Source organism: Westerdykella ornata, assembly GCF_010094085.1.
Source record: "Westerdykella ornata strain CBS 379.55 unplaced genomic scaffold EI97scaffold_22, whole genome shotgun sequence".
Classification (NCBI taxonomy): domain Eukaryota; kingdom Fungi; phylum Ascomycota; class Dothideomycetes; order Pleosporales; family Sporormiaceae; genus Westerdykella; species Westerdykella ornata.
The window spans coordinates 304,297-331,119 of record NW_022986872.1 but is presented as its reverse complement, the minus strand read 5'-3'; the positions used below and the strand labels follow the sequence as shown (position 1 = coordinate 331,119).

Here is a 26,823-nt window from a genome sequence, read left to right as displayed (position 1 = left end):
GAATCACGTGAATGGCGACTATATTCCAACATCTCGTGCTTGCCTTCCACATCTTCCGTAATGACCACTACGCTATACGAAGATAAGTCGACATGGATTGGGATACTAAATTGCTTATTCCATTGGATTGCACGCACCGATCATGATGTCGTCCAATATGGCCGCAGGGGCCAATAATGGAGGCAGTGCAGCAATGCACGAGATACCTCCTGTAAATTTACAGCGTCTGGAAACCTCCACCTTGCAAAGATATTCTGCTGCCCCACGACGTGTATGGGCCACCGATATCACAGCTTCCCTGTCTCAAAATGGGGAAATACATGCGTCAAAACCGGTCCATTGCCGTCGCGCCTTCGAGAGCGACGCGTCCATCGTTCTCATCGGTATGCAAGGAAGCGGCAAGTCTACACTGGCAGTCATTGCTTCTGGAGCCTGCCGAAAGCGCGTTGTCGACATGGAAAGCCTTTTCCAAGAAGCGACTGGATTTTCCACAGCGAAGTATCGGAAGCAATTTGGAGCCTCGAATCACATGCTTCGCCAGGAAGAGATTCTTCGAAATGCGCTGCAAACGTACGACAAAGGTGCCATTCTGGTTTGCAATGGCACTTCTTTAGAGAGGACTGGTCAGACGCTCCTCGAAGAGTTCTCAAGGACGCATCCTGTCATTCACATCGTGCGGGACCTTCGCAGCATCCACCAATACCTGGAGGTAGTGGACATGTCGAAGCTGCAAGGTTTGGTTGAATTCAGTGGGCCTCTATTCCGACGCTGTTCGAACTATGAGTTTTATAACCTCACCGAGAATAAAGCGCCTTCCTGCATCGCTCCCGCAAACCAACCATCGGTTCCCGTTTTCCTCACATTAAAGCGGACTGAGAGAGCTTTCTTGAATTTTTTGTCTCTGATAACTACTACGGAAACGGGGCAAGGTAAGCTAGGTTCACTGGAAGCCGATTTGCCCCTTTCCGAGGTCGCTACTGAACTACGCAACCATACATGCGCAGTTCAAGCGCCTCTCGCTGTGCTGCAGTCCGAGGATGTGGACATCGAAGAAATCGCAATGGGCTCCGACGCTTTCGAGATCGTCGTGGATCCGGGTGAAGTGGAGTTCACTCCGCCGGGTCTGCCCTCTGACAGAGCTGATCTGATCACGCGTGTTATAGCCAGAGTTCGCAGAGTCACTGTTGTCCCTATCATCTACCACGTTATACCCGTGCCCGAACAGGATCCGAGATGGACGTCCTATCTTGAGCATGTGTTCCATGGTTTGAGATCCGCTCCAGATTTTCTGACGGTGGATATGTCCCTGGATGACGAGGCCATTGCGGAAGTGGTGCGGGTGAGGGGATCTACAAAAATCATCGGACACATGCATTCGCCTCTGAACTGGTCTAATACATTCTGGGTGCAGAAGTGCGATGCTGCCGTACGGTTAGGTTGTACTGTCGTGCGCTTCACTCGGCCAGCGCAATTCATGGACGACCGTGCTATGATCCAGTGCTTCCGGAACAACATCAAACAACACTTCCCCACGACCCCCCTCATATGTTTCAACACCGGCCGCGCTGGGCGCCAATCCGCATGCTTTAACTCGGTTCTCACGAGCGTTATTCCTCCCAGTCTGAGGGAAAGCGACCAATTCTCTGCGTTGGTCGAGCGCAACCTGGAAACTTCATGGCTTACAATTGATGAAGCTACTCATGCTCTCTATGCGACCTTCACCCATGAACCCATGAAATTCTACATCATCGGTGCCAGCGACGAGCACAACATCTCATCTGCGATGCACAATGCTGCTTTTGAGGCATGCTGCATGCCTCACACCTTCCAGAATATCCAAACCTCGAATCTGAGTCGCCTACAGGACCTTGTGCGGGATACCACCTTTGGGGGTACGGCTATCACGCGGCCGTTCAAGATCGAGGTTATCTCATTGACGCACTCGCTAAGCAAACATGCGCGCGCCATTGGAGCCGTCAATACTCTTATACCTGTTCGACACTTAAATGAGGACGGTAGCATACCGGATGCTCTGGGACTTTTCAAGGAACGCAATCAAGCAGGAACGATCAAGGCTCTGTATGGCGACAATACGGACTGGATAGGCATTCGGGCCTGCATACGGCGCGGACTTTCACCAGCCAATGCCGTCTGCCATAGCACTTGTGGTTTAGTCCTAGGAGCAGGGAGTATGGCACGTGCAGCCGTATATGCCCTGCTGAAATTAGGAGTGCGGAACATATTGATCTACAACCGCACGCTTGCCAACGCGGAGAATCTGGTCAACCACTTTACGCGCCTTGTCTCATTTCCAAACACTCCATTCTCACCCTCGATTACTACGTCAAACCGCGTTCCTGCCTTTCGCATTCTGAACTCGAAAGACGACCCGTGGCCTGCCGACCTGCCTCCGCCAACCATCATCCTATCGTGTGCTCCTATCGATGCCATGGGCGACAGTTTAGCACCAGACTTCACGCTCCCCAAACAATGGTTACTATCTCCCACCGGAGGTGTCATCGTAGAAGTAGCTTACCGCACCCTCGACGATCCCCTGACGGAAGAAGTCCGCGAGAAAGCAGGCCAGTCGTGGGTCTGTTTTGATGGGCTGGACGTCCTGCTCGAGCAGGGATTCGCGCAGTTTGAGTTGTTTACTGGGAAGCGGGCGCCGCGGAGGATTATGCGGGAAGCGGTGCTCAGCTCTGTGGGGAGTCAGGGGGAAAAGGAGGATCAGGGGATAGTGAGGTCGAGGTTGGACAATGTGGTGGATTTGGACCCTTGAGCTACATGCCAATTGCAATTCATGTCCACCTGTTTGCATTCTATGTTGTAGGCCACAGTCTCAATGCACTGGCTGTTCGTTTCCACCCCTCGCCCAACGTATTTCCATTCGCTGCAAACCGCGAAGTCCACGAGGAAAATGCCTCGTTGGCTTGTGGGCTTCAGAGTTCCCAAGGGTTGAGGATATCGGAGAAAGCCTCGTCGGGTGGAGCGAGGATGGTGAAGTTCCGCACGGAGCTCAGGGCCTCGGGGAGCTGGGAATTGGCCGTGACAAGGCTGGTCAAGTGGGAAAGGTTTGGGTTAGATGAGAGGACTTCAGTGAGGAGATGTCTGCCATTAGAGTCCTGAGCGGCGACCGATGCCAGCCAAAGCCAAAAGGGAAATGTGCTTATACTGCATTATGATGCCTAGAAAGGAGGTGACTGCTCAATTGACAACATTATGAATGACAAAAGGGAATGAATGGGTGACAGGTGACATCAAGCTCGCTCTGGAGTAGCGGTAGAAGAATCGATGTGCATATACCACGACACCGAGGCGAGGACACCAGCTTCTATCAGATAGTGTTTCTCATGGCGTTGCCCGGCTCCCGCCTCACCAGAATTCTGTGAACAAGACATGGCAAAGCCACTCGAACAGTTACAATCCGAGCATTGGAAGAGACTCGACGCGCATCAGACTCCACCTGCCCACTCTGCGGATCCGAAATGAGGTCCGAGCCACCTCAGTGTATCGAACCATGTATCGGTAATCGATCTTGAGACGTTAACTCTGCCGAGAATTGGTGAAGCATATGGACAGTGGCCGTCGTGAGGGCAAAGTCCTTGCATTCGCAACGGAGAAGAAATGGTACAGAACATTGCTTCGACGCATCCATGTAGAACAGGTTTGATGCTTGTTGTTGTTCAGGCAGAACCCCGTCTCGGCCTCCCCGTGGCATTGGAGTGTCCAGCGAGCACATGAAATGCAGAGTGAAAGACTCTCGTTGGATGCTGCCGTACCTTAGAAAGTCCATATTGAGTTGGCCCAAAGCCTAGACATGCACCGCCATTGAAATCTTGGCTGCCGCTCCACTCCACCATTTGATACAACTTCTCTTTGCCCTTGTGTACAATTTCTTAGCTAATTCGTGGACTTTGTATCCGGGTTACGTAGTTCCACTCACGATCGGCATACGCGCTTGATATTGTGCCCACTCCTGGTGAATTCACGGCCCAGATCGGGATTCTGCTTCTTCAAACGGATCTTGCTTTGAACCGCATCGCCTTTTCTGCCGCCTTTCCCACGTGGCACCATCAAGAATCATTCCTGACCCTGTACACGGCAATGCACGTGCCTGCAACAGGACACGTGAAAACCCGCATGCCCCGAGCTTCTTTCTCCAACGCTATCCAATAATGAATGGAAAACAATATAAGCGCCAAAGCATTCCCAGGACCTGACGGAGTATCCAAGACTCCCGACTCCCGACTCCTCGCTACCCTGACCGTAGAACCAACAGATGCTGCTATACAAGACAACCCAAAGCGATCAAGCCAAATGGACACAATCCGCTAGATGATTTCATCATCGCCCATGCTGAGATCCGGCTCAAACGTTTCCCCCGTGTATCTCTGCCTGAAAATCCTCGTTGCAGCTCTCCCGGCTGTGGCTGTCGCGTGCTCCTTAACTGCTTCGTCTTCATACAGCCATGCTATCAGGTTCCATATCGGCGCCCCAACCGGTCGGACCAAATTGCGCCAAAGTAATGTCGGCAGGACAAACGGATAGCGCGGCGCGTCCCAGACGACTCCATATCCGACCATCTCGGACGCGTAGAGTTTGTGGCAGTACCTCTCACTGGCTGCGATTAGTAATCATCCAGGGGCCATGTGGCCCAGCCACGGAACGAGCGGGTGCTTACCAAGCCAAATTCTCCGAGATGAACCAGATCCAAAAGGTAATCAGCGCAATGCTCAGCCACGTGAGTCCATGACGTCCCGGATGTTCCGGTTTGTAGAATAACCGCTTGAAGCCCTTCCAGGTACTTCCCCAGAGGCTGCGGGCGTCCACGAGTTCGCGTTGGACGACCTTGGTCCTCTCCCCTTCCCCTTCAATGTGCTCGACCTGGTGCTCAACGCGCCTTATCCCACGGCTGGCGTCTCGAATGCTCGTTCGAGCCGCCCTCAGTCTCTGGTTCATCTTGTGGAGCTGAGCCAGTTCCTTCTGTCGCTGCCGTTCTGCCTCGTTCTTTGGAGGTTCCGTAGGCAGCTGTAAGCCTTGCAACGTGTCTTCATCCAAATCACCAGTGTGTTCCTCTCTGCCACATTCTATCAACTCTTCTAGGGAATCGATTGTGGAATCTCCCAACTCGTCATCTTGTTGCCCTCCTCCACCCTTGCCCTTGCCCCTAGCTCCCTCGACCAAGGCTTGTAATGCAGAGCTTGGGAGTGTAGGATGAGTCACTGCAATGGGAGCTGCTGGCTGGGTAGGCGATTTCGCCTCCTCGATCCCTCTTCCCGTTTGCGGAGATCCCTTGGACGGACTGTCTTTTTCGGCAGGTTTTGCATGGGGCTGCGACGTCTCCCCCGCCGGTCGACGGATGGTTCTAGGGCCTGGAGTATCAATCCAGGCACCCGTTACCACGGGAGTCTTGACATATCGTGCTGACGACTCTGCCGGTGCAGGCGTCATTTCAGCGGCATTGATTACAGGTTGTTGGTCGGAACCTGATGCAGTTCTCGCCTCCAACTGGTTCTCGGCGCCACCTGGTTCTCCATGAGTAGACCGCAGAACGAGACTCTTCGATATTTCAGAGGCTCCGCTCGGTGGGTGATCGGTTTGGGCTGACTTGGTCGCTGGCCGTCTAGTCTCCGGCAGCGCTGGAACTGATTGGCTACCATGGTTGGGGATCCTTCCAGGACTAGGCGTATTGCTCGAGGCTCTCGCGAGTCGCCGGAGTAGATTGTGGGAGTCTTCTTGGGTTGACAGGGGCTTCGGTGTTCGAGATTCTACTCGTCCGGTATCGGCCACGCCCAGACTCTCCGGCCTCCTCCTCGCTGTCAATACAGGTGAAAGGGACAGGCGCAACTCCGCACACGCCGCGATTTCAGTGGGCGGTTTGGGCTCTGTGACCATGGGCCGCAGGTGGGATGCCTCCTCAGGGGAACTTTCACGCATCTCCGCAGGCCGGCTTTTGTTTACCACCTGCTCCCTCAGGCTCTCAATTTCCCTCTGGCGAATGTCGTCCAATGTAGGATTGCGCGGGACGTAGGGGGTCGAAGCAATGAGAGATGCCTCATTGAAGTCCATGGTAAAGTCGAAATCAGGCTCCTGTTCCAAATCCAGAGTCTTCCGGCGCGAGTGCACAGGCGTCCCTTTTTGAGAGCTCTTGTGCGAAAGGGGACTGTCTTCAACCGACCTTCGTGGTATGTCCGCAGCATCTGTCGGTCGCGGGGTTGCGCCTGCGGTGTCCCGACCCATCTCTTCTGCCTGAGAGATCTGTCCTCCTTCAGAGTCAGCCGTGATTGTCTGCAGCCAGTTCCTTCTAACTCTGGCTTTGCGACCCCATTCCAGCGGCGGCCGCACCGCTGGATCTGATCCTCCACTGCTGCTTGACGGGCCCTTGATACCCACAGCTCCATTCGTATGGCCCGCATGTCTCTCCAAATTCTCCATAGTCAACCCAACGCGAGGGTGCGTTCGAGCATTTCGGAAGGGCTGGACATTGCCCCGCAGCGCGTCGCGAAGTCGTCGCTCGTCGCGCGCATTCTGTAGGATTAACCGATCGAGGTCGTCGACCTCCGCGTCCTCTTCATTTTCAAGAGAGGTGAGTCCGGATATGATGGAGAGATCTTCTTCCTCGCGCTCGGGTCCAGACGTATGCGTTGCCTTCGCTCCTGTATAGCTGCTGGATGGCGAGGAAGGCGGCCGGTGGGATTGGCGCGCACTCATGGGCGTTCTTTATGTGCGCTTTCATATGCGCATGGCACTATGAGTGCGACGCTTTGTCGGTCCTATCGGTAGACTGAGATGGCCGGTGGGTTCGGTGGGCATTTGCGCGTTGTTTTGGATCGCCCACGCGTCGTCGTCAAGGGCGAGGTCAATGAGTGACCGTGCACCAGCTGCACCTGGCCAAGACCGGGGTTCCCGCCAAGGCACTATAACGATCGGTACAGGGTCTAGACTACGGAGTACATAGTAAATCCATCTCGGATTCACATTGAGCTCGTCGAGGTCATCTTCCTTCGGACCTTCTTACCTCCACTGCAATCTTGATATCCCCAAGTTTCGAAATGTGATGGGCACTAAAGACATAGAGCAATGGCTCCGGTCTGCACTGTTGGTAGGTTAGGGTAAACCATACACACAGCTACTCCGAGCTTCTCCGCTCCATCAACAAAACAACGCATGCGCTAAACCAGAAATCGAATGGCTTTCGCGATGCGAAAAGCTAGTGTACAAACCGGATTTACACCATCATGCTTCGATAAAGGATGATTCCCACTATCCTCACTGATGCGCCATCCAGGACAGCAAGTAACTCCTACTTCGGTGTCGTCACTACCCCCTCGTACTCTCTGCTGGCAATGTAGTCGAGCGTGCGTTGGAAATGTTTCCTCGGGTTCTCCAACGATGCAGCGTTTTCGTTGGACTGGAGATTCGAGTGGATGAGTTCGATCAAGCCGTTGAGATATTTGGTGGTGACCTTTTCCAAATCAGTGAAGAGCTCAATCATGGACTAGCTGTAAGATACGCACCGCCTCGTTTTCTTGGTCGAAATAATAGACGTAGCGATTCAGTATCTCCACAAACAATTCGACCGACACGGCCGCGTCCATGCAGGCATCAGCGACCCTGAGGGCCCGCTGCAGACACTCCAGCACTCTCTTGCCGTCGCGATACAGCTGTTTCATGTTAGCAACTTATCATCACATGCATACGCCAAGAAACGCACATCTTTCGAATCATCCTCCTCAAGCGCCCGTATCTCTGTTGCCCACCACAAGTGGCTCGCCAAGTACACTGCGCGACACTGATCGGGCTTCTTGAGCAGCTTGCTGCCATGTAACGCGCACTTCGTAATCAAAGTGTCGTAATTCTCCTTTCCAAAGTTGCGCGTTGTATGAAGTGCGCCGGCAATCACACAGACCGCCTGGAACTGTGCTCTTGAATCGCTGATGCTTTCCTCGTATATCGTAAATGCCTGGGCGAAATACTCGTATGCAACTTCCTCGAAACCGTTCTGGTCTGCGATCTGGCCGCAGCCGACAAAGAGCCTGAGACAAAGGTCTGCGGATCCAGTGACGCGAGTGTATAGCGTTGAGATGGCGCTATGCATGAATTTGTACAGTGCCGATGATTGAGAGGACCAATTGTCTTCGAAATGCTCACGGGCCTTATAGCGGCGCGCAAGCTTCTGCGAAGCAGTAATGAGCGCCGGTGTTGTGTATCTCACGCGCTCGTTACCGTCTTGGAACGCCTTGCGAGCGGTTTGGAGAAGCTGTCATGAAGTTAGCCATGTTGAATGATGGGTCACTCCCACGCTTACCTTGAACTGAGTGTCATTATCGGGTCCTTTAAGGAGATGTACTATCCGCGCCAACCAGCCCTGTTCCTCTATCGTCTCTTCAGTTTCCATGGCCTTTCTCTGTATTGGTCCGCCAGGATAACCCGTAGCTTGCTGGATACCCTCTCTGATGAGGACTTTGAGAATTTCTAGAACGCTCTCAAGGTTCTCCACTGAGGTAATGGGGGTCTGGTTCCTTATCAGGCTCCGTGCTATTTCGCCAGCGACGGCTCTTCGAGTGGGGTATGGTTGTGAGTGTAACAGCGGAATGAAATTTGGCAGCGCTAGTGCGGTGAAAAGAGAAAGATAGGTTTTGATGGGTGCGAGGAGAAGACTGAGAATCTGGCTTTGTGTTGCCTGCGAATGCAGATCTGCGCTATTGGCAAACTCCGAGACTTTTTGATTTGCAAATCCTAGAACCTGGTCGACGTAATCTAAGCGCTCGGGGTAAATCGTACTGACTACATTAGCTGAATGCGCGGTACGCTCGGCGTATACTTACAGTGCAAGATTAGAGAGAGACACCAGTAATGCTATAGTGTCTTGGATGGTCAATCGCTGCATCTTGACAAGAGTGGCAACTTGTTCGTGGAATATCTCAAACAACTTGATGTTGCTGGGAATACCTCGCCGTTTCTCCACGTCAGTATCGACCGCTGTCTGGCTCGTGTCCTCAGGCTCGCCTGAAGCCGGAGCCGTGGTGGCTATCTCCGACCCATTCACTTCTGCGCCGGGTTGAGCGTCTTCTGACGTCTCCCTCTCCCCATTCTCCCGCGTTGCTGCCTCGGTGCTTTTCTTCGCCTTATCGATCTTCAGCTGCTCTAATAGTCTGGAAATGGATTCTTCTTCCATTTTCTGACGCTGTTCCGGACTTTCTTCCTCTGATTCTCTCTGCGCATAAGCGGATAAGCGATCCATCAGACCAACAACAATGGCCTTCACGTTGACATGCGGATTCAGGCGAGCAGTCGCAGAAAGGAATTGATCCAGGGTGTGCAAGTGAAACTCATCGGGAAAGACCTGAGTAACAACTTCAAGAAGGTACTCTTGCGCCAGAACGTCTCGGCATTGGACGATTTGCTCAAGCAAGGGGTTCAGAATCTTCTTGTAATTCTCCAAATCCACAAGCTGGCTCAAGCGCACTAGATTGCTGCCCACAAGGAGCTGAAGTTCTTGACGCTCTTTCATCCTCTGCTCCCGTTCCCTCGAGTGCCCCTGATGTTGCAGCCGCACCCAGAGCTTGTTCATCTCGACGAAGTTGGTCAGGATGAAGCTGATTGAATCCTGGAGGTTGCCCTCCGGGCCGTCACCGTCACCGGTGGGCAAGTGGTCCCGGGCCTGTCCGGCGAGGTAATACCGGAGGAAGAGTCCGCGGATTGGATGTTGTACGCCGCGGCTCATCTCCATCATGTCCTTCATGATTTCCTTGACCGGCGCATCCTCAATGGACATGTATACCGTGCCGACGGTTATCATTAGGTAAAGGCGCGGAATGATATTTCCAGCATATTGTACCAGCTCGTATAGATCGGCGAGGTGATTGACCGGGTGGTTATCGCGAAGGTAGACGGCGAGGTGACGGAGAGCATCGAATACGGACATGTATAGTTCGTAATACTGTTTCGGTCCTAAGCTGCTTGTCCGCAGCTCGGACACCAGGGTAGAGCTGCACAGTCACATAAGCATATATATAATTTAGAGCAGGTGGAACTATCCATAATCGTCGGGCAGCATGCGCGTACCTGCACTTAAGAGCATCCATGAGCTTGCCTGGAGTTTCGAGACAACGGCGCATGAGCATGGTCTGCTGGCGCACCACACCGAGAGCATCTTCCAACAGGCGAGCCTGGTCTTCCACCGGTGTAGGCGACGCCATTGCGTATGTGAAGCGAACGAATACCGAAGATCAGGAGAGCTGGTGGAGGGGACTGTTGTGGAGAGCGGAAGCGTGAGGTCGGAGAACGGAGTGTGGCTGTTGTGGCTGGTGCCGAGGCTGGCTACAGTCCAAACATGGGATGGGACGTCTCGAGGTCGAAGCAGACAGAAGTGATCGTGGAGCTTTTATAGCTAAATCATAAGCACTTTCTACTCTATAGACACTGAAATCATTCAACTGATATTATTTACGAGCATAAAAGATGCCAGCCCCGGGTCAGGGTAGATGGAGCAAGTCTCAATTAGAACTGACCAACTACAAGTCTCTAGCTAAAGTCGTATGTAGCAAAGGAAAAAAAATAAAAGACGAAGAACGGAGAGAATAATAGCGCCTTCCCAATGCATCGTATTTCCAAGCCCATGTAATCCAATAATGCGGTTGCCCTGCCGTCCATTCATAATTCGTGCTCCGTTAGATACCCTCCGTGAAAGTCGTGTCATTGATCTTTCGATTTGGGCAGGCCAGAGAACACTACTCTTTCCCTACGTATGTGGTTCCTCCGATCGTGGTGGTGCTGACAGTCTGGTTGTTGAAGTGAACCAGTGGAGGCGTCACCACTGGGCCGGGGACGCCAGCCCCTTTCCTCGAAGTGGAAGAGGAAGTAAGAGCAGGAACAGCATCTCCAAAGTATTTGACAGGATAACGCGTATGCCACATTCCGTCGTCGTAGAATTCCGTCGGCTGGGCTGTTTCGGTGACAATGACGGTGACAATATTGGATGTTTTTGTTACCGGACTTGGCGGTGGCCGTTCCTCAGCTGGTGTTGGGATGGAGGTTGAAGAGGCCTTGGTAGTCGAAGCTGGTGTTGACGTGGTGCTGGTAGGATGGAGTAGTGCCGTGGTGGTTACCTCCGCAAGGGCCGTAGACCCGCCATCCACATTGACGACGGCGTAGGATCTGGTGCGTTGTACTAGGTTTCGAGGGCTCGGAGCGCCATTCAAGGGCAGACAACGGGCCAGAGGTGTGAGGGAAAGCGCCAAAGCCAGATATCGACTGCCGAAGACCATCGTGGGGCGTGTCAGGGTGGAAAGAAGTATTTAATGTTCGCTGACAGACATTCAGTGCACCGTGAGGCAGCTGCGAGAGTGGCCATTGTGGATATATCCTCGCGTGTGTCCACCCTTTGCGATGGCAGGAGATGGCTGGTGTTGCGGATGGGATGAAATGCAGTGGCTGGGTGGTCCGTGCGCAATTCACCATTTGAACTCCTACGGAGTACTCCGTAGTCTTATGACCATCGCGACAATTCAACCTAACCCTCACTCCCACTGTTTGCAGAGGAGGGGATAACTGGGCAGCACGCTCCATTTCTTGTATTGAGCTGGCTGATAGTATGAGTAGTCATTTGCAAGTTAATGGACTGGTCGCGGGGATTCCCAATCGCCTGGTTGGGTTCTCTCAACTCGCGTCGATATCCGATACCCTGTCCATCTCTCGTAGGAACTGATGTGCTAACAGAGACGCTTTCGGGGCGATGGTTGGTCAATACTGCCTCCAGCTTTACCAATGCTCTGCTGACCATGTTATCCTCCTTCTATAAGGCCGACTACATTGAACTTGAAGACCAGGTGTTCAAGGCAGTGTGGCAAATGAGAACAGCACCTTGAGGATGGTCCAAACACTCACAACATTCAAATCAGCTCTGGAAAGTGCAGGTTGGCGCTTCGATTTGGCAGAGACGCTTTCAATCTCCGCTGCATGAAAGATGTTGCGCCTCATCCAGGTGGATTCCCAAGTTGCATCAAGAACTGCCCCCCATGCCCAGAACACGCTCCGGGATTTATAACGACCCAAAGTCATAAGCGGCGTGGTGGTCACCCTTCTGGAACATTTCCCACCACACGCCGCCTTTAATTTACATCTACGCGTGATGGCGTGAACGTCATGTGCAACCTGATTCAAAAAGAAGGACTCTGTATGCTCGAAGCCCCTGCATGTGCGGCTACCAGGCCGACGAGGAGGACTGCAGACGCCGTCGCCGGTGCCAGATTTCCAATGGCATGTGAGCAACTTGAGAACGGCCCTAATGAATGGATTCAGTGTGTGGTCATATCCCAAAGGATTTCACTGTCCCCATCCTCTCATTATGAAATGATGCTTTGCTGTCGGGGATCGAGATCCAGATGCTCACATGGATTCTTTCTCTTTGTTTTTCAGGAAAATAAGCGCCGTAAAATTGGGGCGACATTAGGCTCATTCAGAACCAAGCCTTCTGTGATCCCATAGAAGGGGTGTCTAACAACGGGTCCGCATATTGTTACAACTGATACTACAGAATCAGCAATGATGTTAAACTCACATTAGATTGTTTCGCCGGAAATGGAATGTTATATTTACCAGCCAGAGTTGTCCTCTTTCATTGCGATCCGAGCAACATCTTCCACCAACAGTACACGCGTCAGTACTTTTTGACAACCCGGGCAACGAAGCTTCCGGGGTCACTACGTACGCACAGGAAGTCCTCTCCGTACTGTGCTACGGAGGAGCGATCCAAGGGGTTTATGGTAGTTCAGAGTAAGTTTTGACTAGAATCCCGTACTGTCCTGCGTAGACAATCAGGAGGCTCACTATGTGAGTACAGTCCTCCTGTTCCGTTACGGTACGGTGATGAGTTGACTACAGATGATGTGAAAGAGGTGAAGAGGCCGCGGTGAACGCCACTGAGCGGTCGTTGGAGTTTCACCGCCACACCGCTACTCCAACGTCAAGGAAAAGTCTGCCTATTTGCCTGCAGCACTGGCCACCTCCAAACGCCCGTAGCTACTCTTACTTGGGACTTCCTCAAATCTCTTCTTCTACTTCATACGACACCCACCTACTTCTTTCCAAGGTTGAAAATACCCTATCTAGTGACAACCCATTTCCATGGGCTCGCCTCGCTAACATGGCACTCTCACCTCTTCTATACGACACGTATCGGCGCTACAAAGCGGGAACGAAGAAAATTGTGCAGTGGCTTGCATCAACCGCGAGGGAAACAGGCACCGTTGATGATATCTTCCTAAGAGTGGGCAAGGGGCCGACAGGGAAGAGTAGATCCAAAGAAGATCCACAGGTGCCGGTTCACACTCTCTCACCGAAAGCTCTCCTCCGGCTTGCGGATGCCGTAGTCACGAAAGGAATAACGATCCCCCACCCCATCCTGGCCATCTTGCAAGATGTTATCGACTCGAGGAAGGAGTGTGCGCGATGGTTCAGGGCCAATAAGAAAGATGCAACACCCTCTGTAAAAAAAAGAAAACGAGGCCCATTGGCATTTCATCTCTATCCTGGAAGAAGTCTTGGAGAGACTTAAATCTGGAAGAAGGGAGAAGGACGCTAAAGGCAACGCCCCAGTTCCGGAAGACAAGGACACTGAACAAAGTCGGCTCAGTAATCTGTTCGAGTACCTGAATGTTGAGGAACTCCTCGATTCCGATGCAGATTCCCCGCAATCGTCGCAGCCGGTGTCGTCGCAGCCGGTGTCGTCGAAGCCGTTGAAGGTGCCGCCCAGACCTTCCGTTACATATGAGATGGAGAAATCGGAGGATGATACTGTGTTTGCCATTTTCTGTTACTTCAAAGATGTAACGGATGTCCGACTCTTCATTCGCAGGACTTGGATACTTTTCAAACAGGGCCAGCTCACCTTGGAAACGGCTGCGCTGACCATGAGTTCGGGTATTGGGCTCATCAAGCGCCTATATGACGACTTCGTGAAGAGATATCCGCGGTTCGAAACGCACGTTGAGATATGGGCCTACCTGACTGACGGATATTTTAATCCCGACAAGACCAATGCTTCGCCGGCATTTATTGCCTATGCGGCCGATGGACAAGAACTAAGCTATATGACTGTTAGCTGCGAGCCCGTCATAACTCTTATCCATATGTTCGTGCTCCAGAAACAGGATATAACCGATTATGATCTCACACCGGACGAAATTCTTCTAGTAAATTGCCTGCTTCAGATGAAGGACCTCGCTCTATCCGGGGACGATACATATCGTGCGAGGGATCCAGTCCAGAAGGCTATGCGGTCAATTTTAATGGAAAATAAAACGCCGTCCTGGGCTGTCTTCGCAATCCAAGTCTTTTGGGACACCCAGCGAGAGTTGGCCAAGAATTTTAAAGACGTCCTCATCAATGCACGAAATACGGCATCCTGGGTGAGAGAATCAATGGAAGAGCTCATCGCTTGGGAAGAGGATGGGGGACATGGAACAAGGAACGCAACGCGTCGCTCCGAACTCCTGCGCTTCGCCAGCTTGGTCAAGAGCAAGCAAGAGATTTTCGACTCACGTATCGGCCAGTTATCTAAAAATGGTGCAGTACCAGAGGATATGTTTGCTCACCATCCAATGCTCAGTGGAATTACGACTCAAGAATTGATCGCTCTGCATCAGGTTGTTGCCTTTGAACAAATACCTATTCATGGGGTTATTATGGGCTCAGCCCACTTGTACAACGCTGTAGCACAAGCCGGTCTTCTCCCTCGAGGTGTCGTGTGGAAAGATATGGATTGGGTCATACAAAACCAAGGCGAAGCCCACATGTATGTGGGAAGACGTCCGCGACTGGAAAAAGAGAAGGACTTTACGATCCACTACGGGCTGGTAATGGGGTTTAGCCTTACCCAACTTTTGAAGTCGAAAGACACGAGGGACCCTACTTGGTTGTTGCCGAGAGACGACGGATATATGAAGCCGAGGTTACCAAATCGCAAACTCAAGTATCCGTCTATTTTCCTGAAGGTGTCTACCACTGCGCGGGACGACGGAAAAGGGTCCACATACTCGAGTGCGACTCTAGTCGATACAGTATTACTAGATCGTATTGTGCAGGAACATATCGAAGACACCGTCAAAAATAACCACACAAAAAAGACCAAGATCTGCCGTACGTCTACGTTGAGTCCAGTTGCGATGCTGACATTATTACGGGATACCCTTCAAAAAGACGAATTTCCGCTCCGCTTCAACACTCCGGAATTGTACATGGGCTGTGTGAAGATGCTTCGACGCATCCGGCAACTTGTCGTCACGAAGGCGCCTCACGATTATCGCGAGGACACTTGTGTCAGGGGGGAGGGAATCGAAATGTGCGTGTTTGGTCTCGCGACAGAACTGGACGGACGTCCATTGATCGACGAACCCCAGTTGCCTGAAGCTGCAAGAATTCTTCGTGAGTTTATCGAGGAAGAAGGGGAAGAAGTGTGCCAGAAAACCATTGCTCGCACGCCGCAGAGAACGGGAAATACGAAGGCCAGTACAGAGAAAGAAGCCAGTTTTGAAAGCCCGGCGACGGACTACATTTCCCCGCCTGTGAGAAAGCTGTTTTTCGATTCGTTTGGATTAAACGACATTCATGAACTCCAGCTCTTCCTCCGCGACAAGAGCTGGGTGTAGCTCTGAATCTCGGGCCGTGCATATAGCATCAGCAGAATTGAAAGTGGGCTGGGTTATGTCTGCCTGTTATATGTTCCGCAGTAGGTTTCGAGTTCCCCGGACTTTAGAAGTTATTGGATCTGTGCCGTTAGCACCTAATACAATGAGAAGCATACAAGCCTTACTCTGCTGTATCTATTTCTTTACAGTGCATATGTCTAAGTCTCATCGCTACAAGCAGTACGGGAATAATGAGTCCAGCTCGAGAGACTGGCGATGGAGAAAGGCCCATGGTGGTTTACATAGCAGCTACTTAACCTTTACCGGGGAGTGCTCATGCTGAAGTGTGATGTACACGGCATCTGCTATAAAAAGATTATGCGGTGAACTCTGGTTCCACGTTCCGAAATCTATCATGTATTTAACAATATACTGCTCCATGGCCCTAGCCCCGAAATCTGTTTCCTTTAATCGTATGAATTCACAGTGGTCCGAACTTCACGTTACACTGGTTCTAACACATGGCCCGCGATAAGAGCGGCGGTGAAGCCAAAATATCCGTTATTTGGGCCATAATGTACCGACCCACTTGCTTTCGAGGTTTACTTCGAAAACTGGTCAACTCTTTTCCCACCAGTTTCTCCTCTGTCATTGCACTATCTTTCCTCTCAAAGACTGGCATTCATTGTCATCGCCCTGTACCTCCTCTCAGCAACGAGCAGTCTCCTCGCTCAAGAAGACGGTTCTCCTTCCAGTATTAGCTGATACATACTTTCAATACAAGCGGAGCACAGAGAAATGTATCCAACGGCGTCCCAGGATTAGATCCGCTGCGAAGCTTACTAGGTCCGTCAACGCCATCTCTAAAAGCAGCCGGATAAGCACCACAGAACGGCGGCTGTGGAAGAAGGAAGGGGAAAGCGCGAAGTAAGCGCAAGAACGAGATTCAGTCTCAAAAAGTCTCTATCAAAGCGGTTTCTCGGCTTGCTCGCGCTGTTGTTGTCTCCAATGGTGTCCGTGTTCTAGGTTCAAATTTAGAGATCCTCAAACACGCAATCAACGCCCGGAATGAATGCGCCGAATGGCCATGGATTCTTCTCAAAAGAAGAAATAACTGCCAGCACACTCCATTTGCTATACTCTGTTGTGCTGATCGTGCGAGTAGTCCTTTTGCATGAGTTATTTAGCACATCGACGTTGCGCTGCCTCTTTTCTCGTCCGACTGAACAGGACCGTGTGCGTAAGGGCTATTGACCTTCGAGATCGGCTTCTTTTGCTTCTTGACACGCCTCGTCCAGATATACTCAGAATAAAAACGCCGTGCTCTAGTAGCGTAATCAGGATGTGACCAATTGAATTGTTTGTAAGGGAGAATCTAACTTGGAGCAGAAGGACAGGCGGGTGTTCAGTCAGACGTAGAAGGAAGCGGTAGTTTGTATAGCGGTCAATCTTAGTGGCTATTAGTTACAGAGTTCTTATTCTCTACTGAGAATTAGCGACCACAACCAAACAGCCGCTCTAATTGCAATTGCCCTTCGTGGCATCTTGAGCCCTGAGAAGTCGCCTCATGTCTTTGATGGCCCGGTTGGAGTAGGGAGCCCCTTTGTCGTCGACGAGCTTGCCATCATTAGAAACCTGCTCCAACTCCTGCTCAGAGCGCAGATTGTGACGTGCAAACAACTGCGCAATGTGCCGATTCCGTTTCTCGAGGCGCGTGCTGTCTTCGTTCCCACGCTTGCGTTTTTGGACCCTCTGGTCCCCAGGGTCCACAGGGTCGTTGCCAGGTACTGTAGTTATGGTCACCGACGCGACAAGTATAAGGTTGGCCATCTTAGTATAGAAGGCGGACGAGGTCGGAACCCGGGGATTGTCGCCGAAGATGGCCTGCTCTATGTCTACGGAGCTGACAATGTCGCCCTTGACGTAATGGCTGGCAACCAAGGACCTGAAGGCAGCTAAACGATGATGAGCAAACTTGCCCTTTGTCCCGTAGGTATAGCTTAGGTCCATAGCCCAGCACCAGCCCGCGAAGTTCCCTACGGTACTCTGGAACCATCTCGACCGGGAGTTCTGGACGCGCAGCGCGTAAGGATCGGCGATAAAGGACAGGCCCTTAACTGCGCTATCGCGACTGTTGACGACGAGAGAGACTAGCCCAATGCACAGTTCGTTGCTTTGCATGCCGAAGGTAGTTGCGACCTTGACATCGAGCCCCCGCTCCAGCAGCATCTCCCTGATCAAGTCTTTCTGGCCCTTGTAGGGAGTCATGATGCCAATGTGCCATGGACGCACCTTCTTGCCTCCGTAGGGTGGGTCGTAGTCGAGGAGCGCTTTAGTAAGGTTGGCTACCATCTCAGCTTCCCGTGCGTTGCAGAAGCTAGTGGTCTCAAGGTACTTCTCCGAGGAGACCCCGTCGCCGCTAACGTCAATCGCCATCCGGCAGCGATCATTCTTCGCCGCACCAAGGCGCTGGCGGAAAAACTCGGACACCGTTCTCTGGACAGGGTGGATCTGCAGCGTCAACGGGGCATGTTGTAAGGTGCCATGGTAGAACTCGCTGGACACCCATTCCATGATATCCGGGTGCAAGCGATACAGCTGAATGGGTTGATAGACCTGGGACTGGGCCTCTTCATCGCTCACGAGGGTGTCCACCTCCGAGCGCTCGGGCATGTCGGGCCCAGCCAGTGCCATTGTCGCCGCCGTGGCGCGATTGCTGGCGGTAGGATTTTCGACTAACTCCACGCTGTCTTCGACCATCTTGTCTGCATTGCGTCGCCGCAGCCGGGCAGCTATGGCGGCCATAGGATTGACCACGGATTCCTCTTCAGTCGGATCTGCTGCTGGCAAGGCTGCAGAAGCCAAATCATCGCGGCCGTCAGGGACGGACATCTTGCGCTCAAGGGAGTCGAAGGCGTTGCCTTTAAGGGACCTAAATGGCAAAGCCATTAGTCAAAAACCAGATTTGCAAGTCACCTATAAGCTGACCTGGTAAGACCGGCTAAAGCAGCCGAAACGCCCTCTACACTGAAGTGGACGGGCGAAATTGGGGAACTCACGGGCCTTAACCACACGTGCAGAAAGGAGGGACGAGACCTCGGGAGAAGAGAGCCCTGGAGCTGTAGGGGAGAAAGAGGGAGAGGATTGAGACGGGGAAAGAGGGAAAAGAGAAAGAGAGGAAGAGAGGAAGTGAGAGAGGAAAGAGCGTGGTGAGGATGAGTAGGGCTAGAGAGGTGGTCCGTGCGGAGCTTAGTAGGCGTTGGCAAACAGCATGAGGAATCAGGGTAGAGAGGGAAGATGGAGCATTACAAGACTCTTGTTATATGGTAGTGCAGGAAGCTCACGGAGGAGCAGCAGGGGAATTATATCTTGATATCGAAGCTCGTGCCGCAGCCGCAACTACTCGTCGCGCCGGGAATGCCCGTAACCTTGAACTGACTCCCGATCAACTCCATGGTGTAATCAACGGTGCTCCCGTTCAACAGTTCCAAACTCGCCTCATCGATGATGACCTTGGCGCCCTTGTCCCCCTCAAACAAGACATCGTCCTCCGCAACCGGCTTCTCCGATAGATCTTCCAGGTTCATGAGATATTGGAATCCGTGACAGCCTCCGCTCTCTATTGATACGCGTAATGCGAGGTTCGGGTTCTTGTCGCCTTCGCATATTGCGGACAGACGACTGGCTGCACGGGGGGCGATGGATATGAGCATCGGTTTACCTTCGTCATCGGTTCGAGGATTCTGTATTGCGCGGGCGAGGTATGGTGAGGATTGTGGAGACGGCGGCGCCTGCTCTTCTGCGGACGGGGTGGCAGCAGTGGTGGCGGTTGCGAGGTTCCGACGTGCAGGAGGATGGCGAGCGAGCATCCACGTAGGCGATTGCCGGAATGTAGTTACTGCCACTCGATTATGTCGAAGTGTAGGAGCCAGGAAGTCTAGGTAGAGTGGCTGAGCTGGTGAAGGTGCCGTATGGCATGCTCGGGAAGAGGTTGGGAAGCTCCGAAGCGGCAACTGGCTTTCACCTGCTGCTCTACGCATCGAGCGCAAGCATCCCCTGCATAATGTTGTCGAAGCTGCCATTTCGATTGTGCCGGGTCGAGGTATACTGTGAGTAGGTGTGGGAGTGTCGTCGTACTGTGTATATTGAAGTTTGATGGACGTTGAAAGCCAAGCCGACGACTTGGCTGACGAAGCAGACGAAGCAGACCGGGCGGCCATTAGCGGCAGTTGCTGCCCTGAAGTGGCCCGTGCATTTCTGCTGCTGGAGCGCGTTTTCCCGGCGATATGCGGCCGAGTCAGTAGCCCCCCGCAGAGAACCTCTCTGGCCTCCCCAATACAAACATCCAAACTTCTCTCTTTGGATTCTATAGCTCTCATAAACAACATTCGCATACCTTCAATCTTCTGTCGCACTTTTGAGTTGATATGACAAACTTTCAAAATTCCTTCCTGCAAGTCGAGGACGCGGAGCTTCTTTCCGAGGACTATGCCCGCCAGTTGGACCAGCAGGACGAGCTGAGTAAACTGCGGAGCGAATTTATCATCCCAACAAAAGGGGATTTGAGGAACAAGAGATATGGATTTGCGGCATCGAAATCGACTCAAGATGGACCCATCTCCGGGGAAAGTCCTGACGACTCCGATGAGTCAATCTACTTTTGTGGAAACTCGCTGGGCCTGCAACCTCGCCGGACACGCACGTATATCCAGAAATACCTGGACACATGGGCGTCCAAGGGAGTATTTGGCCATTTCATGAAGTGGGACGAGGGTTTGCCTCCTTGGCTACATATGGATGATGCTACCAAAGAGCAGACGGCCAAGCTTGTTGGTGCATGGCCGAGTGAGGTCGTGCTTATGGAAACCTTGACGGCAAACTTGCACTTGCTGATGGCGAGTTTCTACCGACCTTCCAAGGACCGGTATAAGATTATCATTGAGACTAAGGCATTCCCTAGCGACCACGTAAGTAGCATCGAGTCCCTGCGTACATGACACAAGCTCAAGTGGACAGTATGCCGCCGAATCCCAGCTTGCTCTCCACAACGTCCCTCCCGACGCGTTGATCACCATAACGCCTGAGTCGTCCGATTCACCCTACCTCTCCACCGCGCACATTCTTTCGGTCATCGACAAGCATGCAGACACCACCGCCCTGGTACTCCTTCCCGGAATCCAGTACTACTCTGGCCAGTTCTTCGACATTGCTTCGATAACGCGTCACTGCCACGCTCTGGGCATTGTCATTGGCTGGGATTTGGCTCACGCAGTTGGCAACGTGCCACTCAAACTCCACGATTGGGACGTCGATTTCGCCGCCTGGTGCAACTACAAGTACATGAATGGCGGTCCCGGCGTCATCGGCGGCACCTTCGTGCACCAGCGTCATGGAAAAGTCACCAAGGCCTCCGACGCAGACCCACAAGGTGACGAAGGATACCCCGACAGCCCCTCTTTCCCTCCAAGAGGAAACGACCAACTCGTTTACCGCCCACGCCTCAGCGGCTGGTGGGGCAACGACAAGAGCAGCCGGTTCCGGATGGATAACAACTTCGTCCCCATTCCCGGTGCCAGCGGTTTCCAAGTCAGCAATCCGAGCGCCGTGGATATGACTTCCGTATTAGCATCCCTCGACGTCTTCAGTCTAACCACCATGGAAGCCTTACGCGCCCGCAGTCTCCGCTTGACGGGCTATCTGGAAGCGCGGCTCCTGCGCTGGAAGGACAGCGAACAGCCGCCTTACAAGATCATCACGCCCTCCAACCCCGACGAGCGAGGCGCACAGCTCAGCGTGCTCCTGAATCCCGGTTTGCTGGACACGGTGCAAGCATACCTTGAGGACAACGGCGCAGTCGTCGACGAGAGGAAACCCGATGTGCTGAGAGTGGCCCCTGCGCCGCTGTACAATTCTTTCTGGGATATTCATCGATTTATGATTCTGTTCCACGATGGGTGTCGAAGGGCGTTGAAGGTGAAGGCGGAGAGGGGTGGGGATGAGGCGGTTAGTGTTAAGGAAGAGGGTGTCGCGGCGCCTGAGTAGATGAGCGGGGGTATCAGAAAGTTGCAAGGTATCATTAGGATGATGGATGGGAGGGTATGCGTTGCTCTGTCGGCATTGTTATCGTTACACTTCTTCATGAACAGCGCGTCAAAGGAAGATGATTTGTGCCGTAAGCAGGTCTTTTGGAGCGTATACCCAACTCGAGATAGGGGTTTAGAATAAGCAAGCCCACTGGTATCAATCAAAAGGTATCCAATTCCATCAGAAACGAGCTATAATTGAACCTCGACGCCTTGTCCCCCATCCGGCATTATCATAAGGAACTAAAACTTCATCAACCTTGAGCGCCTACCATGCTCACCAACTTGCATGTCATCCAACAGAAAAGCCCAAAGTTTCGTTACTCGCTCCCTCTACTCCTTCCTGGCAAACGCAAACAAACTATCCATCTGCACCCACTGCCGTCCATTCCTCTCCAACCACCTCCCCACACTATCCCTCACGGTGCCGAACCGCTGGCGATTCACCTCCGCGATCACCTTCATCTTCTCTCTCGCCTCGCTCTCAGAGCCGGCCTGCTGCTGCGGCTGCTGCTGCCCCGCATTACCACTACCCTTAACCACTCTGTCCACATCGAACAGACTCTGATAGTACAGCAATTGATTCCAGACATCCTTCTCGCGGACCTCCCACTGCATCTTCCCTAGACAACCCGTCGCCAGCCCCTTGGGACCGAGACATCGGTGTCCATAGACGGACATCTGCCGAGTGCGGTTCCCGCACGCAGGGTCGTCGCAGACGAGCCAGCCAGCGTAGTACCGGGCCAGGAGTTGGCGGATCGCCGAGTCCAGCTGCGCGACCACGGACAGGGTGGTGAGGACATGCCCGCAAGACGGGTGGGGACACTTGATGCCCTGATGTGAGAGCGTAGCCATTGCCGAAGGGGAGGAAGACTTGACGCCCGAGAAGGGGAAAACGGATGTACACACTCGACAACGGAGATATAGCCGTGAGCAATTCTGGAAGCGGACCGAGTCTGGGATCTGGGACTCCAGCGGCTGGATCTCCGTATCCTGAGCCGCGCCTGCGCCGGACGACAGGGACGAGACGCGGTACTTGGAGGTGTCGAGACCCAGACAAGCGGCCAGCAGGGTGACGTTTGTGCCTGATATAGGGGCGCACAGACGCTCCACGGGCGGGAGGATCTGCTTGTGAAGGTAGTAGTCGATGTCGGGTTTGAGGCCTGAGTCGGGCTTGAGGACTTCGTCAACGGGAAAGGCGTTCTTGGCGGCCTCCTCAGCTGAACCGGATGACGAGCCCGTGATGATGAAAGACATTACGTCTTTGGCTTTGACGTGTTTACCCTTCGCCATGAGGCGGAGGGCGACTTGGACAGAGGGCATCGAGTTGCCGTTCGGGTAGTCCTTGGGGTTCTTGCCAAGCTGCGTGAAGATGGTGTATTTGCGGGTGGGGATGGAGAACTCGCGCATCTTCTGGGCGAGGTCGCGGAGGTAGTCGTGAATTTTCTCGACGACGGTATCGGAATCCTCGCCCGAGAGGAGGAAGTTGAGGAGGTCGGTGGAGGTCTCTTTAGAGAGGGCGCAGTATTCCCTTCGGCGCATGTCGAGACCCTTGACTTCGAGCTTCTCAATGTATTTGCCGTCTACCGGCACCATGTTGATGGCTGCGTACTTCTTCTTGGCGTGAAGAAGGATCCGTTTGAATACATTGTCGATATCGATTTCTAGGAGTTTGTAGCTGTCGTTGACCTCGCGCTTGAACTCATTACCCAGCTTCAATGCGTCGTGGATATTGTCGACGTTCGTGTTGATCATGACGGAGTCCGTGTCACCATAGATAACCCGCAGCATCTTTGCTTCGGCCATGTCCTTGGTGCGGAGCAGAATCTCACGGCCCTTATACGTGGTGAGCATAGCCAGAGGGCGAGCATAGAATCGAGATTTCGTGTAGCCCAGACAGCCGTACATGGAGTTGGCAGTCAACTTCAGGGCCAGCTGCTTGATGTCCCACGTTGCAAGTTGGTCAGCCGAAGCGGAGGGGCTTTTCATGAGCTTCTTGACCTCTCGCCGCTTGTTGACGAGGTTGGCGATAAGACGGGGTAGAATGCCCTGATCTTTGTCCTCGCTCGGCACCTCAGGGACCTTGTCGTCATCCTCGCCCTGTGAAGTTGTTAGCTGCGAGTTGCAGTCAGATTGGGTGTACGTACGAGGTCGGATCGATCTACTGTGGTAAAGCAGATGTTGTACTCCTGAATGATGCTAGGGTACAAACTGTTAAAGTCCATTACGAGGATGAACTTGTCATAGAGACCCTTTTCGGGCTCGAAGACAAGACCACCCTTATACTTGTCCTTCTTCTTTGCATCTACACCCTCTTCACCCTCGGCAGTTTCTTCCTCAACCTTGGACTTTCCCTTGCCCACAACCTTGTCTGGGCAGATGTACTTGTTCTTGTGAAATTCGTGAAGCAGAATGTATTCGTTCCGTTCAGCTCGAGTGCCGCTTAACGTCCGCGCCCACGAGTTACCAGCAAGATTCGTCAGGACCTTGGTGAGCGGAAGCATCTGTACCTTGATCGATATGGCGGCAATGAAGAATGCATCCGCCTGGCAGTGCTTCACATAGTTCATGAGGCCGTCTTTAGTAGTCGCCCACGTCTTCAGTGCAACTTCGTTGTCCAGCTCCTGGCGAGGTTTTCCAAGAACTAGCTGACACATTTCTTCCAGGCTCCAAGACTGACATTTGGTCATGAGAGACTTGCCCAAATCGTTGGCAAGGTCGCAGAGCAAGCGTCCCGCCGCTAATTGTCTTTCGACGAAGAAGCTTCCCCCTCCTTTACCCAGGTTCTTTGGCCACTCACTTCTTCGTAAACGCCCAATGCGGTGCCAACCTGGCGTCCTCCTCTCCCTCATGCGGTTCAGCAAGACACTGTAGTCGACATCATCAAGTCTATGTCCGATAAGCACATCCGGGTCGTGTCGCTGGAACATAGCCATGAGATAGCTGAGCAGTTCCAATTCGGTTTTCCTGAGCACGATGCTGCCTTTCTGCTTCTCGCATTCCATCTTAAACCCGGTTGGGAAGGAGTCTCCATTCGGACGCAGCAGGGTGAAGCTTTTGCAAGGAAGTTTTTCTGCAGGGGTGGTATCCGTCAGCGAGAAGTTTTCGTAGACCATGGCACTAGCGGCAAGGATTTCCTGCTTGTTGTCCTTCGGGTTGAACGTAGTGCGGAGGGACAGGCTCATCAGAGTCAGAGGGGGAGCTTCTAGATTGTCCGAATTCCCAAGAGTGGTGATGAGGTTGGGCTTCTGGACCTGCAGCTCAAGTTTACACCATGATGCGTTGTTGACACCTGAGAAATCCGGACTCTCGATCTTCAGCCAACACGGACCCATGATATTCTTCCACAGAACGAACTGCTCGAAAAGAGAAGTGTTGGCGCCGAATACGTGCGAAAAGGTCTCGCCAGTCAGGTCGGTAGAAAGAGGCACATTCTGATAGCTGTAGAGAAGCTTGAGGTAGTCTGCTTCTTTTGGTATGTCCGGGAGCTCGAAGGCGTACTTCCTCGAGCAAGGTTTGACCCTGTGCTCCTTGACGTTATGTCTCCTCATGATGATATCGACTTCATCCGAAACGTCGCTTAGCTCAACTTCCTCGTCAGTTGGCCTCCCATTCCTATGGCGGTGCTCTCGGGGAAGGAAATACAGCTTGCGCATGATGTTGTCGACCTTGACGAAGCAACTGGCATAGTTTCCGGTCGTCTTATCCTTGACCTTGCCAAACAAGCAGAGGCTACCGTTCACCTCGACGTAATCGAACCAAAACATCCGGATGCTGCCATCCTCTTCCACCGCACATTCGGGCCTCAGTTTGCCCACGTTCGTCGTAAGAGGAGCTGGGCTGCTGGCGACATTGAGGCCGCTTGTTACTTCAGTCCAAGAAGAAGGGTCCACAAAGGGTGCAGAGGACGCAGCTGGCGGGGAGGAGCTTGCGGGGGTAGGATAATCCGCTTTCTTTATCTTCGGAACAGGCCGCCTGCCAGCCATGTTGACGCTGGTTGAGTTCACACCGGTATGTCCGATGGGTTGAGCCACTTCCAGCATATCATCCTCCTCCTGCTCCTCCGTCTTCACAGCAGGGTTTGCCTTTCTCTCCAGGGCGTTTGTCACGGGAGAAGAAGGCAGAGGCAAATCGCTCATCTGCATATCGTCATCAGCAGCAGGCGGAATTCCGTCGTCGTCGGACGCGTTCACTGGTGGAGGCGTGTCGAGCATGTATGCGTCCGAGCCGCTGTCCTTCTGCTTGCTCGTTGCGGGCCGGGTTTCGACGGGAGGAGACAAGACGCGCGTCTTGCGCCTGGTTTCCGACTTGACTGGTTGCATGCGTGGAGCGGAGCGGCGCGGGATATTCATGTCGACTTCGCCCAAGAGGTCAGCCATGAAGGCATCATCGGCGGCCGTAACGGTAGGCTACACATGGCGTTAGTGGAGAGTCCTTGTGGATGGAAGCTGATTGTGTACCTTGGGCTTCGGCGCTTTGGTTGCGGCCTTCGCGTTGAAATACTTGCTAATGCCGTTGTTGATCTTCTCCTGCTTCTCTCTCTCTTCTTCCCGTTTCCTCTTCGCTATAACGCGTCAGTAACGTCGCGCCTAAGGGACCCAGATAGACATACCGGCTTTGCCCTTAGCGGGGCGCTCTTCCTCTTCACTTTCCGTGTCGACATACCGATAGCCTGGGTGGCCGCCGTCCCAGTCCTCTCTGCCGTCGTCGGCGTAGCCCTCGCCATTGTCGTCGACAATGAAGTCGTCCTGGTCCAGGCGACTCCGGACAACCTTCTTGTATCCTTCTTCGTCCACCTCATCGTACAGTTGCTCCTCTTCTTCGACCTGGTAAGTGGAAAGGCGCGTTTTGCCGGCGGCGCGGAGAGCGCGAAGCTCGGCCAGCTTCGCTGCGCGAGACATGATTGCGATAACAGAATAAGCCGGTGTGCAAGATGATGTTAAAAAAGGGACGAGAAAACAGTGGGATATCAAAACTTGGAAATGCCGCGTGAGGCGGCTTGTCTTGTTGGACTGTGTGTAGGAGAAGTAGGTGAAGGGAGACCGACGCGTCGTCGCGTGTATAATAAAGTGGTTTCTTAGCGCGACGCGAGTAGGCGAGCACAGACC

The 26,823-nt window shown here is 53.0% G+C and overlaps 9 protein-coding genes across 9 annotated transcripts; 3 read left to right on the top strand and 6 right to left on the bottom strand.

Moving 5' to 3' along the window:
• Positions 1-385: 385 nt before the first annotated feature.
• Positions 386-2,782, top strand: EI97DRAFT_451937 (uncharacterized protein; the record flags this gene model as incomplete). The annotated part of the gene is made up of 1 exon (XM_033800385.1): positions 386-2,782. The coding sequence occupies one exon, from the start codon at positions 386-388 to the stop codon at positions 2,780-2,782; it is 2,397 nt and encodes a 798-aa protein (XP_033651681.1).
• Positions 2,783-4,334: 1,552 nt separating this feature from the next.
• On the bottom strand, positions 4,335-6,714 carry EI97DRAFT_460533 (uncharacterized protein; the record flags this gene model as incomplete). Its single annotated transcript, XM_033801120.1, has 2 exons — positions 4,335-4,620; positions 4,685-6,714. 2 exons carry the CDS (start codon positions 6,712-6,714, stop codon positions 4,335-4,337), a joined length of 2,316 nt encoding a protein of 771 aa, XP_033651680.1.
• A 153-nt stretch (positions 6,715-6,867) lies between these two features.
• EI97DRAFT_435503 (vacuolar protein sorting-associated protein 35) lies at positions 6,868-10,304 on the bottom strand. Its single transcript, XM_033798877.1, has 6 exons — positions 10,072-10,304; positions 8,832-9,995; positions 8,312-8,786; positions 7,718-8,263; positions 7,521-7,667; positions 6,868-7,468 (listed from the first exon to the last, which is right to left on the bottom strand). The coding sequence occupies exons 1-6, from the start codon at positions 10,203-10,205 to the stop codon at positions 7,307-7,309; spliced, it is 2,628 nt and encodes an 875-aa protein (XP_033651679.1). The 5' UTR covers positions 10,206-10,304; the 3' UTR covers positions 6,868-7,306.
• A 151-nt stretch (positions 10,305-10,455) lies between these two features.
• EI97DRAFT_435502 (uncharacterized protein) lies at positions 10,456-11,394 on the bottom strand. The gene has a single exon (XM_033798876.1). It carries the CDS (start codon positions 11,271-11,273, stop codon positions 10,737-10,739), a length of 537 nt encoding a protein of 178 aa, XP_033651678.1. The 5' UTR covers positions 11,274-11,394; the 3' UTR covers positions 10,456-10,736.
• Positions 11,395-12,150: 756 nt separating this feature from the next.
• EI97DRAFT_444418 (uncharacterized protein) lies at positions 12,151-15,653 on the top strand (the record flags this gene model as incomplete). Its single annotated transcript, XM_033799901.1, has 5 exons — positions 12,151-12,305; positions 12,571-12,780; positions 12,818-12,837; positions 12,903-13,448; positions 13,546-15,653. The coding sequence occupies 5 exons, from the start codon at positions 12,151-12,153 to the stop codon at positions 15,651-15,653; spliced, it is 3,039 nt and encodes a 1,012-aa protein (XP_033651677.1).
• Positions 15,654-17,018: 1,365 nt separating this feature from the next.
• On the bottom strand, positions 17,019-18,787 carry EI97DRAFT_136863 (uncharacterized protein). The gene is made up of 2 exons (XM_033793166.1): positions 18,621-18,787; positions 17,019-18,564 (listed from the first exon to the last, which is right to left on the bottom strand). The coding sequence occupies exon 2, from the start codon at positions 18,522-18,524 to the stop codon at positions 17,151-17,153; it is 1,374 nt and encodes a 457-aa protein (XP_033651676.1). The 5' UTR covers positions 18,525-18,564; positions 18,621-18,787; the 3' UTR covers positions 17,019-17,150.
• A 207-nt stretch (positions 18,788-18,994) lies between these two features.
• Positions 18,995-19,714, bottom strand: EI97DRAFT_451935 (uncharacterized protein; the record flags this gene model as incomplete). The annotated part of the gene is made up of 1 exon (XM_033800384.1): positions 18,995-19,714. One exon carries the CDS (start codon positions 19,712-19,714, stop codon positions 18,995-18,997), a length of 720 nt encoding a protein of 239 aa, XP_033651675.1.
• A 239-nt stretch (positions 19,715-19,953) lies between these two features.
• EI97DRAFT_423085 (kynureninase) lies at positions 19,954-21,895 on the top strand. Its single transcript, XM_033797106.1, has 2 exons — positions 19,954-20,599; positions 20,649-21,895. Exons 1-2 carry the CDS (start codon positions 20,060-20,062, stop codon positions 21,672-21,674), a joined length of 1,566 nt encoding a protein of 521 aa, XP_033651674.1. The 5' UTR covers positions 19,954-20,059; the 3' UTR covers positions 21,675-21,895.
• On the bottom strand, positions 21,888-26,753 carry EI97DRAFT_469090 (DNA polymeras-like protein alpha catalytic subunit). The gene is made up of 4 exons (XM_033801693.1): positions 26,328-26,753; positions 26,176-26,279; positions 23,863-26,124; positions 21,888-23,815 (listed from the first exon to the last, which is right to left on the bottom strand). Exons 1-4 carry the CDS (start codon positions 26,614-26,616, stop codon positions 22,049-22,051), a joined length of 4,422 nt encoding a protein of 1,473 aa, XP_033651673.1. The 5' UTR covers positions 26,617-26,753; the 3' UTR covers positions 21,888-22,048.
• Positions 26,754-26,823: the final 70 nt, after the last annotated feature.